The following is a 12358-nucleotide window of genomic DNA, read 5'->3' on the forward strand; positions in this document are numbered from 1 at the left end:
GAATACATGCATCACAGCATCAGGCTCAAATACCTGTCCAACTCCTTCCTCCCAGCCCTTGATGACTTCCTGTCGGCCGATCTTGAATTTGAATGGCTTATTTCTGTCTCGTGACGAGTCAAACTTCTTTCCATTCTGCAGCATCCCTGTAATTAAATAGAAAACAAGTTAAAAACATAATTATCACTGTAACTATCTTTACAACAAACAGAGCTGGGTTGCAACTGATTACATGTAATCTGGATTACGTAATCAGATGCCAAAAAATTAAGTACTTGTAATTAGATTATATTATACTTTACTTATATCAGACTACAGTCACTTTTAATTGATTACATGATTATAAATTATTCACACAATAGGAACAAATTAATAGTAATTTATGGATTCTCATCTTTTGAATTTCCTTTCTAAAATAGCCCACCGCTTATATACATTCAGAAATTCTTCCAGTTTTGTGGACATTCACACGAAGGTGGCTATAATTACACAGAAAATTTAGAAGCCACACAGCACGTGACAAAATAAATAATAATAAATCCAATATTTAATCTTTTTAAGAGTTTTATTTTAGTTGTTATTATGAAATGATTCATTTTAGCTTTACAGTTTTATAATTTCATTATTAATGCACTTCGTGTTGTTAATAAAAACAAATGGAATGTATTTCTCTTTGTAGTTTTATTTCAATATGTTACAAGATTATCCTATTTAAATCAATGTGATAAACAAGTTAGATCATTACATTACTAACTACAATTTTTGTCATATAATTTGGAATCAGTAACAGACTACAATTTGTAAGTACATCTTATATTTTTTATATTTTCTGAAGAAAATGGGAAATTAAGCAGAACTGTTCAAATTGCAAAAATCGAACCCTAAAATTAGGGAGAAAATGGAACTGCACAAGTACAAGCCATTAACACATCTACACACATCTAAACAGAAACGCAGCTGACGAAGAAACTGCACAATTGCAGTTTCCAGGCTTACAGGAGACAGTAATTGCAGCCGTGGATCAAGTAATGAACAGATACAATCAGCACAACATCAAGCACCCATTTAACAGCAGATTCACATTGCAACATGGTGGACACAACAGACAGAACAACAAGGCTCTAAAACAGCAGCTGGTGAAATATCCAGTCCAAATCAACCATCCGGCATATCGCCATCATACAAACAAACCCAATGATGCCAGCAGTTTATACTGGCATCGTACTCAGTCATGAGAAAGACACATAGATGATCCACTTCATTATTACATGTCACTTTGTGAGTAAAACATAAAATACAACTAGATTTTTACATTTTCTCAAGCAGCTTTTGCACAGCCCATGAGGCTACAGTGTTCTAGATGGTTGTTAAGTTGTTTCTAGAGTGGTCTGGACAGTTTTTAGGATGTTGCTAGGTGGTTGCTAAGGTGTTGTAAATGGGTGGCTGTTAGGGTCTTCTGGGTGGTGTTGCTGAGGTGTTCTGCATAGTTTGGGTGTTGCTAGAGTGTTCTAGGTGGTTGTTGGGAGTCTTCTGGATAGTTTTTAGGGTATTCTGGGTGGTTGCTATGGTGTTACTAGGGTGTTCAGGATGTTCATAGGTTGGGTGCTACTATGGTTATCTGGGCGGTTTTTAGGGTGTTGCTAGGTGGTTGCTAGAGTGTTCTAGAGTATTGTTAAAGTGCTCTAGATAGGTTCAAGGGTGTTGTGGTTATTGGAGTGTTCTGGATAAGTTTAGGGTCTTCTGGGTGGTTGTTAAGGTGTTGCTAGGGTGTTCTGGACCATTTTTTCAGAAGTTGCTAGGTGGTTGCTAGAGTGTTTAGATGTTTTTTAGCTTTTAGGGTCTTCTGAGTGGTTGTTAGGGTGTTACTAGGGTGTTCTGGATGTTTTAGCAGTGTTGCTATAGGTGGTTGTTAGGGTGTTGCTATAGTGTTCTGTTTGGTTTCTAGGATGTTTTTAAGGTGTTCTTGGTAGTTTTTAGGGTATTATGGATGTTTAAGGATGCTGCTAGTTTCTAGGTTGTTGTTAGGGAGTTGCTAAGGTGTTCCTGATGTTTTAGGAGTGTTACTATAGGTGGTCGTAGGGTGTTGATAAGGTGTTCTGGATGTATTAAGAGTGTCAATATTGGTGGCTGTTAGGGTGTTAGGTTGTTTCTAGAGTGTTCTTTGTGGTTTCTAGGATGTTTTAAGCTGTTCTTGGTAGTTTAGGTATTCTGGATGTTTTAGGGTGCTGCTATGTTCTAGGTGGTTGTTAGGGTGATGCTTTGGTGTTCCTGGTGTTTTAGGGTGTTCTGGGTGGCCCCCAAGTCTGTGATACTCTGGTATGATATGGTTGAACTTTTTCTTTTTTTCTTTTTTTTAAAGTCGATACAATATTTTATTTAAAATTTTGTGGCACAGAAAAAAAAACATATGTAGTCTTATAGAGATAAATGCTTAATTCATTTCTGTGAATTTCAACAGCAGGTCTACTGGATGTCCTGACTAAAACAGCAGACAGCACTAGAAGATTCTTTGTTTAACTGCTTCAGGGAGTCTGCGGGGTGCCTCCAATCAGACAGGCGTGGTCCACTAACACATAGCTGACCCACCGGAGAGAGCGTTTCTGTGCTTATCTAAATCTCCTGTGGAATCTGAGCTCTTGTGATCCAAATGAACAAAAAGAATGAAATATGAAACATTGGCCTAATTCGCCGGATTATTCGGCCGGTTAAGTAGGTCACCTTTTGCCTCCGTCTATATCACAGGAAGGAAAAGAGAAAGAGAGAGGAAGACACAACCAATAACACTCTGGTCTACCATGATTACAGTACGAGTATGTATATATATGAATACGTCTTGAGTCATGGTCCAAAAGGGTTGTACCTATTTTCTTAATGAGTAATGGGTGTGTTTTGGGCATGACGTGCAATAAACCAATCAGAGAAACAGAGCTGCTCTTGTGCGAGCAAATAGGTAGCCTTATTCTGATACATGCAATGACTATCCATTATGACATGTAGGCATTTTTATATTTATGTAGCCTACACAATAATAATCTTTTACATTGTAATCCTTTTCTTTTTTAATATTTGGCATGTTTGTGCGCTGCTGCGTGTCCCTGTGTGTGTAATAAGCAGTGTACGCGCGTTGTGGACCCACCTATAGGCGCATATTACTAATGCACTCTTTAAATAACAAAAAATACTGCGCCATTGACTTTAGACCAGGTTTTAGTTGGTCAATGGCGCAGTCTATTTCAGATGCCTCAAAATAGCAATGCGCCAACAATGCACCTGAACACACCGTTTTCAGACCAGCACACAAATGGACGCAAATGCATTTGCTATTTAAACAACGTGATGCAGGACGTGAAAATGATAACTGTGTCGAGCTGAAACTAGCAAAAATGCACTTACGTTGCGCCTGGCGCCACATTGCACCGGATGTATGATAGGGCCCTAAGTGTATGAATAACCATCTAACTATGCTTTAATGAGGACAAATGTGTCTGTGCTTTGTTTAAATGAGAGTCTGACACCATTAGAAGCATTTATTCTTTACAGTTTCGTCCATGCCGAGGGAGATATAAAAGATCCCTCATGCAGAGGTTAGTTCTTGTACAGTACAGTATTAACTTTCACCCTCCCCCCCTGGACATAAATGGAGCTGAGACTTCCAGGAAGGACCCTGCGCCAAGATATCTGCAGAGCGGGCTTCATTCCAAAACCAGACAGTATATTATAATAGCAGCTTGTTCTACTACAAGGACGAACTAAAGCTCATTTATGAATGAACTAAACTGACTAAATATATCCAGTGTTGCTACAAACCTTTGGAGCTTTTGTATCTATTTATACATTTTATTTTTACATTTTCTAAACATTAGTGCTTGCCCATGCAAAACTTTACAGGTTGCTATGAAGTTGCTAAGGTCAATATATGTTGTTGCACCTCCGGTGAGAAAGCCAAAAATGTACTTATAGAATATCTGTTCATTACAAGTCACAGAATATCTTGCAGCTTGTACTATCTGCTCCCTGTTTTAGGGTGCTTCTAGTTTCTTCTGGTGATTGTTAGGCTGCTCTGAATGCTTTACAGTGTTGCTATGTTGTTCTAGGTGGGTTGTTGGGTTACTGCTAGATTGTTCTGGGTAGTAGTTAGGGTGTTGCTAGGGTGTTCTGGATGTCTTTAATGTGTTAGGGTGCTGCTAGTGTGTTGTTGGATGTTTTTAAGGCGTTGCTATGGTGTTCTCTATGGTTGCTAGGGTGTTCTGGATGTTTTAGGGTTTTTCTAGGGTGATCTGGGTAGTAGTTAGGGTGTTGCTAGGGTGTTCTGGATGTTCTTAGTGTTTAAGGGTGCTGTTAGAATGTTCTTGATGTTTTTAGGGTTGTTAGGGTGTTCTCTGTAGTTGTTCTATATGTTCTTAGTATGTTAGGGTACTGCTAAGGTGTTCTGCATGTTTTAAGGGTGTTGCCTGTGGTTGTTAGTGTGTTGTGGATGTTATTGGTGTTTTAGGGTGTTCTGGATTTTTTAGGGCATTGTTCTCCATGGTTGTTAGGGTGTTGATGTTTTAGGTTGTTTCTAAGGTGTTCTGGGTGGTTGTTCTTATATTGCTACGTGATTGCTAATGTCTTCTGGATGGTTGTTAGGGTGCTGCTAGAGTGTTATGGAAGTTTTAGGGTGTTCTCTGTGGCTGTTAGAATGTTCTTAGTGTGTAAGGGTGCTGTTAGATGTTATTAGGGTTGTTAGGGTGTTACTAGGTGGTTGCTATATCCTCTGGATGGTTGTTAGGGTGCTGCTAGGGTGTTCTGGATGCTTTTAGGGTGTTGCCTGTGGTTGTTAGGGTGTTCTTGATGTTATTGGTGTTTTAGGGTGGTCTGGATGTTTTTAGGGTGCTGCATGGGGGTCATTAGACCTGCAGTGAGCCAAAACCCGGCTCGTTACAAGTCACAGAATATGTTGCAGCTTCTACTATCAGCTCCCCTGCGACCATGATAACAATCAGCGGTCATGTTGGGTGGGACCTTTTCTTTGCCTGATGGATGTAGTGGGCGCGAGCCTGATCTACTGACCGGCTTCACTGGAAAAAACATGAAGTTGTTCTTAGTTCCTGAGCCTGTGCGTGAGAGGTCGGTGGGAAAGCACGTGAACCAGTCCAGCAGGCAGCTATTTTTACCACGGCTTACAGTATCCGTCTACAAGAGCTGGCAGCCGGTTTCTCTCGGTCAGCATCAAATGTAATCAGATGCACATGCTACCTGAATGCGACTGCCTCTTATAGATTTGTTGGCGCATTTCAACTCGAAAACATGTCAGCAGAAAACCACATGGCACGGCACACGCATGGTTCATGTATCATCAAAAAAGAGTATTCTGGCGGCAATGTCAAGTGCAAAGAGAGATTGCTAAAACAGTGCTATCAGCTGGTTAAGAAAAACTACGTTTCACTCCAATACAATCACGGTGTTAATAAATACTAATTCTCCTTTTTTGTCCTTATCTGTTGTAATTAAAAATGCGATGTATATAATAAACATGTAATTTATTGCTGCGATGCAAAGCTGAATTTTCAGCATCATTACTCCAGTCTTCAGTCTTCTTTTGCTGATTTATTAATTAATAAATATTAATATTTTTATGGAAACGTGCTACTTTTTTTCAGGATTCTTTAATGAATGGAATGTTTCAAAGAACAGCATGTTTCTGAAACAGATTTTTTTTGTAATAATGTAAAATCTTTACTGTCACTTTTGATTCATTTAATGCATCTTTGCTAAATCAAACTTAATTTATTAAAAAAAAAATCTTAATAACCCCTAACATTTGAAAGGTAGTGTGTACAGCTGTTCAATAATTTTCATGCTAAACTTAAACTCATATTACATGCCTGCTGTGTGGTGACCTGCACAACTCATTCCCAGAACCTGAAACCCTGGCTACATCCCAATTTCAAGACTATCCATACTATATAGTATGTCAGAATATGATTAGAGCATCATGAATCATAGTTAAGTTGAAAAGAGAATGCCAAATTTGCCCAGGTGGTACAGTATACTATTTCCAGTGGGGTTTCAATGCTTGTTTTCAACAAATATTATTACCTTCAAGCCCCTGCGCTATGAATGAGAAGTGATTTGCTGCAATTGAGAAAAAATTATCATTTGTATTTAGTGCTGTCAAACGATTAATCGCATCCAAAATAATTTGTGTACATAATATATGTGTGTATACTGTATATATTTATTTGTATATAAATACATACACATACAATATATATTTTGAAAATATTTCCATGTATATATTTATAATAATATAATTTATATTATATATATCCATGTATAACCATCAAATATTTTTCTTAAATATATACAAGCATGTGTATTACATATACATAATAAATATACACAGTATACACATTATGTAAACAAAACTTTTATTTTGGATGCGATTAATCGCAATTAATCAGCACTAATTGTATTGTATAAACACGAGCAGTTTGGACAACAAAACATTTCCAACATTGATAATAATAATAAGTGTTTTTTGGGGCACAAAATCAGCATATCAGAATGATTTCTGAAGGATCATGTGACATTGAGATGTCAATGGAGTAAAAAATTTTGCTAGAGTGAAGGAGCTGATAATTCAGCTTTGTCTCAAAGGAATAAATTACATTTTAAAATATATTCAAATATATATGGATGAGAGCCAATTTGCTGTGGTTGAGACCAGCTGCAGACTTGAGCAGCTTGGACAACAAAACATTTGCAAAACATCTCCTTTTGAGATCCATGGAAGAAAGTAAGTCATACAGATTTGGTGAGAATAACTGAGAGACTATTTTGGGTCAGTTATTCCATTAGAAAAAAAAGGGTAAAGTAAAACATTGAGCAATGAACTGTGGCTCTCACATAGCTTAGCATCTTCTAGAATCAAGAGAAGGAAGCATACCCCATAACTGCACATGACATCACTACTTTAATGCCTGTGAATGCCTGGTCAGGGTTCAGGAAACTGGACGCCAGTGGGTTTCTCTTCATTGCCATTACAGTGGCCTAATCCTGGAGCCACCACCAATCACATGGGTGTCTCTTCAGAGCATATTTATACATAGTGTAGCCATTGTTATTAATAGAGCCGCCAGTCACGGGAGGTCTGATGGCTTCCTGTGCTCTAATAATAAACCCCAGGGGATCCAGCAGGACTAATTGATTTGTCCTGCGCTGCGTCAGAGAAAGGTAGGTGTGCGAAGGGTGGGGTTGCTAATTCAATTATAATTTGCTAATTTAATTCATTAATTGATACTTTTATTTTGCCAGGATGCATTAAATTGATCAAAAGTGACAGTAAAGACAACTAAAGTTCAATTGTAAGCAAATGCTTTCAGGAATCCTAAAACTGTTCCAAAAAATATTAAGCAGCACACCTGTTTTTTGTTTTTTTTTCTACATTGATATTAATAGGAAATGATTCTCAATCACCAAATCAGCATATGATTTCTGAAGGATCATGTAACACTGCAGACTAGAGTAATGGTGCTGAAAATTCAGCTTTGCATCACAGGAATAAATCACATTTTAAAATATATTCAAATAGAAAACAGTTATTAGTAAATATATTTCACATTATTACTGTTTTTACTGCATTTTTGCTCAAATAAATGCAGCCTTTGTGAGAATACAGTAATAGACTTCCTCATAAAACTACAAATCTTACAAACCCTAAACTTTTAAACAGTAGCATAAATGAAATTTATAACATCACCAACCATGAAAAACTGATAGTGTGGAAGGAGAAAATGAATTTATTCTGGTTTTCTGGTCTGTCACTTTATCGTGTCGCATTAGGATACACGTGACAGTCATGGGGCTTTTTTTTAGCTGGTCATTTGCATTTCTTTGATTTAATTCTCTCATACGAGCTTAACAAAAATACATAAATGGCATCTGACACCAACAAAACATTTTTTTCTGACCCCACTTTCCCACTTTTTTTTTTTTTTATCTGGTCACTCCAGACAGTTTTTGCATTCAAAATCTTTAGACTGTAATCATAGATAAATGAGCATAGTCTTTGCACAAATTTATTTTGTGTCCAAACATTTTGCTCTATTGATTTTTGTCCATTTCAGCCAAAAAGCGCATGTTGCTGAATAGTGATGACTTGACTGTCTCTGGTGGTAGTGCTGTATCTGGTTCACTCCAGGGCTTCAGGGCTCGAGGGCTCGCAACGAAGGCCCTGCAGTGCTATATTAAGTAGTGCAGAAGGGCTGTATTGACGTCTTCAGCGAGTCTGACCCCGTTAGCTGCTCTGAGTGCTAATGAGTGCCAGAAGCTCATAGCCAGTGCTGCCGGACTCTAGCATAGTTCTGCCTCAAGCTGTTTACTTTAGTCCAGATACACATACAGATACCTCTGATAATTCTGACTAGACAGGAAAAACCTTTTGTTTTTCGTTTTTAAGTCAGTATTGAAAATATTTCTGTGACACAAAACGTAATATAATAATAAATAAAATAATTGAGTAAGAAATAAAAATTCTGTCCTATAGGTACAAAAAAAATACACTACTGTTAAAAAAAAAAAAAAAGTAAAACTGTCATTTTGAAATTAATTTGATCAAAAATGACCGTAAATGCATTTATGTTATTTCTGTTTCAAATAAATGCTGTTCTTTTGAATTATTTTTCTATTCATTAATGAAAACAAAAGTAGCAGCAAATATTAGAATGATTTCTGAAGAATCATGAGACACTGAATGCTAATAATGCAATTAGTAATGAAAAACTGTTTTGTTTAGAAATAATAAAAGAATGGAAATAAAACCATTTTCACTAGGACTTTTAAACTATTTTTTTATAGGTAACTAGTATTTTATAGGTAACGATATAAACATAATGTGGAAGGCATACATTTTCTGGTCCAGTTGGCAGCATCCTGTATGCCAAGCACAATAGCAAAGGTCCAAAGTTCAAGCAATAATAATTATAAGGGCTTATTAAGTAGCAACATTTAAAGTTGTACCTGCATTTTCAAAGAGAAGCACTGGGATACTGAGAGGAAAGAAAACATTAAACAAGGGGAGACAGAATGTTGTTATCGACATCCTGTTTCCTGTCTGTCTGAGCTGGTCTGCAGCACCAGTCGCCTGAGTGAAACGTCCGACGAACAACATATGTCACCCTGGACCGCAAAACCAGTCTTAAGTCGCTGAGGTATATTTGCATGGGTCAAAATTATAGATTTTTCTTTTTCCAAAAATCATTAGGACATTAAGTAAAGATCATGTTCCATGAAGATATTTTGTAAATTTCCTACTGTAAATATAGAAAAACTTTTTGGACAGTTTTAAAGGTGATTTTCTCAATATTTGGATTTTGTTGCACCCTCAGATTCCAGACATTCAAATAGTTGTATCTCAGCCAAATATTGTCTAATCTGAACAAACCGTACATTAATGGAAAGCTTATGTATTCAGCTTTCAGATGATGAAAATTGACGCTTATGACTGGTTTTGTGGTCCAGGGTCACATATGAGAACAGTTACAGCAGATTGTTTACCTATGTAATGCACAACGCATGTCTGTCCTTTCTTCGGAAAAGTTCTTCCTGTAAAGAAAGAAGAGAACAAGACAGTTAGTGCCAAAGATGTTTCATAGCATGTGAACCTTATACCGTAATATCCACTGAACCATCACAGTCTGGTGATGAAAGACCCTTTTTCAACTTGTAGTTAATGTTATCAGTTCATTATCTCCTAGTTTCAGACACAGACAACATCCCTGATGTGTATAGCACATAAATGACATGAACTGTCTCAAATGACCAGACACAATCTTATTGGCTGGCTGACTCACAGCTTCCAGGAATCAAAGGTCTTTATCGCGTAGTGTAGCTTAGAACACTAATTATACGGTTTTATCTTTAGGTTTTTGCTCTAACAACACTGTAATGCACTGAAGATGGTTTTATTGGTAGCTTGCCACCCCAATTTAATCCACAAACCCCAAAGGGTCGATAAAATCACATGAAAATCCATGAAACAGCTTCTACAGTCATGAGGCCTGGGTTTAGTCTTAGACTTCATCTGCAGTCCTGAAGAAAATCTGAAGAAAGCACACGCGTGTGGTGAGGGTGGTGTCTGATTAATGTGTGGGAGCTGGAGAGGAATGTGAGCCACATGAGAGTAGGCCGGTGGGGGTCAGATAGGATGTCAGCACAGAGTGGCCCATAGATGCAGGAGACCCGAGCTGAGCGAGAAAAGTGAAAGCGCCGTTACATGGCATTCATTCCTGACACTGGTGAACCTATTGAGTTTGATGACTTGTGCCAAGAATTCTACGTCTGAAAGGTGTCAGAATCAAATGAGCTCATGGTCGCTCCAGCACTTATTTACAGCATCTAATGTTCATGTTATAATAATTCTCATTATTATGATTCCTACTGGTAACTTACTGATATAAAATCCGGTTCTCAGCTCTAAATTCAGATTGATCTCGTATCAAGCATACAGAACACGTCTTAAGTTTTTAAAATATTAATAGTGTCATTTATGTTTAGAATATTATTAGTGTCAAAGTGAAAGTACAGTACAGACACACACACACACACACACACATATATATATATATATATATATATATATATATATATATATATACATATACATATACAGTACATACACTACCAGTGAAGTTTTTTCACAAAAATATTTAAGCATCACAACTCAACATTGATAATAAAAAGAAACAGTTTTTGATTGTTGATTGTTTGATTGTTAAATCAGCATATTAGAATGATTTCAGAAGCATCATGACAACATATTTGAGGACTAGATCTATACTAGTAAATTTGGTGCCACCAGCAACAAGTGGCACATATAACAGCGTCTTACTGTGCCATTAGACCAGATCAGGTCTCAGAAACCCAATGACTCTGCCAACTGTGCCAAATTACCCCGCAAAGCCCCCCTCAGATTAACATCAAAGCTCATGTCTAGCCAGAGCAAGAGTGCTGCCATCTGAGACATACGTGATCAACAACATCAACCTGCATTTCAGAAGCAAAAATCACACTAGAGCATGTTGTAGAGGAAATCTGACAGCTGCAGTGAGGAATCATAATGAGAAGAGTGTTTGAGTTGGCACACATGGCACATATTATCTGCTGGGCACAGACACATAGCCATAGACACATAGGCGTTTCGTTAGACATCTTAGTTTTCAAAGCTATGCGCAAATAATATGCAGTTAAAATTGTAGATTGTAAATAGATTATGTAATTAGAGCGACAGAATGTTCCCGGAATCCCGCTTTTGCCGCTACAATGTATCAAAACAACATTCGAATCCGCCAGAGCGTTTAGAACGTTCCTGAATTTCAAATTCAAACTTATTATATGATAGCGTCTTACCGTCTCCTGGAGATATCGTTTCAACCTCAACACCCATTCTGTAGATCCTACAGCAGTGAGACAGTGAGAGAGAGACAGACTGTGAGACAGCAGCGCTACTGCTCTCCGCCCCCTGTCATATCAAATCTAACTGTACGACCCTCGGCTAGTTTGCAATGTGAATTATTAGACAAGATTCCTGTCTGATTATCCGTCAGTTTTTATTAGATTCTGGCATGCTGGAATAGTGTATTGAGCAGCACTTATAAAATATGTTTAAAACAATTATGCTGTGCCTGCGTTTTCTATAATAACCGAATAACAGTGTTGGTTTTAATATTTCAGCAATAATGCACAAATAATGCTAAAGTGGTCATGAAACAAACCACAGGAACATTCATATTCGCTCTATATTTTGTATACAGAACGGGAAATGTTCCACCCCAAAATTTAAAATTTGGCATTGATCACTTACCCCCATGTCATTCCATCTTCTGAACACATTTTAAGATATGTGTCATAGCACTTATTGCATTTGTTGGTTTTGATTGCTTTTATTGTCATCGTTTGTAAGTCGTTTTGGATACACGCGTCTGATTAATGACTAAATGTAAATGCATTTGACTGATGGAGCAATAATTAAATAGCAGAAATGTTAATAAATGAAACTTAGGCTAAAAAAACGTAATTTAAATTAATTGTATTTTTGGTTATTGTAAATGCAAATAATATTATAAATAGCTTTGTTTTAGTAGCTACATTTTGGCTCCAACGAATACCCTTATCAATGATTTTAACCAAAATATTAAAAAAACAAATAATTAATAACGTACCTATGGTTTAGATAAGGTAATGCGCCTTATGTCTTGATGTTAAGAAATTCTGAACTGGCCCCTTAAAACGAACTGTTCGAAAGAATCGATTCTCGGAAATTAATCAAACCTCCCTTCTCTAGTTTGAACGTGTTTGAACTACATTTCCCAGAATGCCC

The 12358-nt window shown here is 37.1% G+C and overlaps 1 protein-coding gene across 2 annotated transcripts in view; it reads right to left on the reverse strand.

Moving 5' to 3' along the window:
• LOC306880350 (peptidyl-prolyl cis-trans isomerase FKBP1B) overlaps positions 1 to 12340 on the reverse strand; it is a 13126-nt gene extending 786 nt beyond the window's left edge. Inside the window, exons 1-4 of one of the 2 annotated variants that reach the window (XM_079433843.1) lie at positions 11843 to 12340; positions 11389 to 11435; positions 9538 to 9585; positions 34 to 146 (exon numbers count right to left, since the gene is read on the reverse strand). In XM_079433843.1, coding sequence (XP_079289969.1) covers positions 34 to 146; positions 9538 to 9585; positions 11389 to 11435; positions 11843 to 11931 — 297 coding nt within the window. In that variant the 5' untranslated portion in view covers positions 11932 to 12340. The remainder of the gene's footprint in view (positions 1 to 33; positions 147 to 9537; positions 9586 to 11388; positions 11436 to 11842) is intronic. The other variant, XM_079433844.1, reaches the window with a different exon arrangement.
• Between the last annotated feature and the right edge of the window lie 18 nt (positions 12341 to 12358).

The sequence above is a fragment of the Barbus barbus genome, assembly GCF_936440315.1.
Source record: "Barbus barbus genome assembly, chromosome: 14".
Taxonomy (NCBI): domain Eukaryota; kingdom Metazoa; phylum Chordata; class Actinopteri; order Cypriniformes; family Cyprinidae; genus Barbus; species Barbus barbus.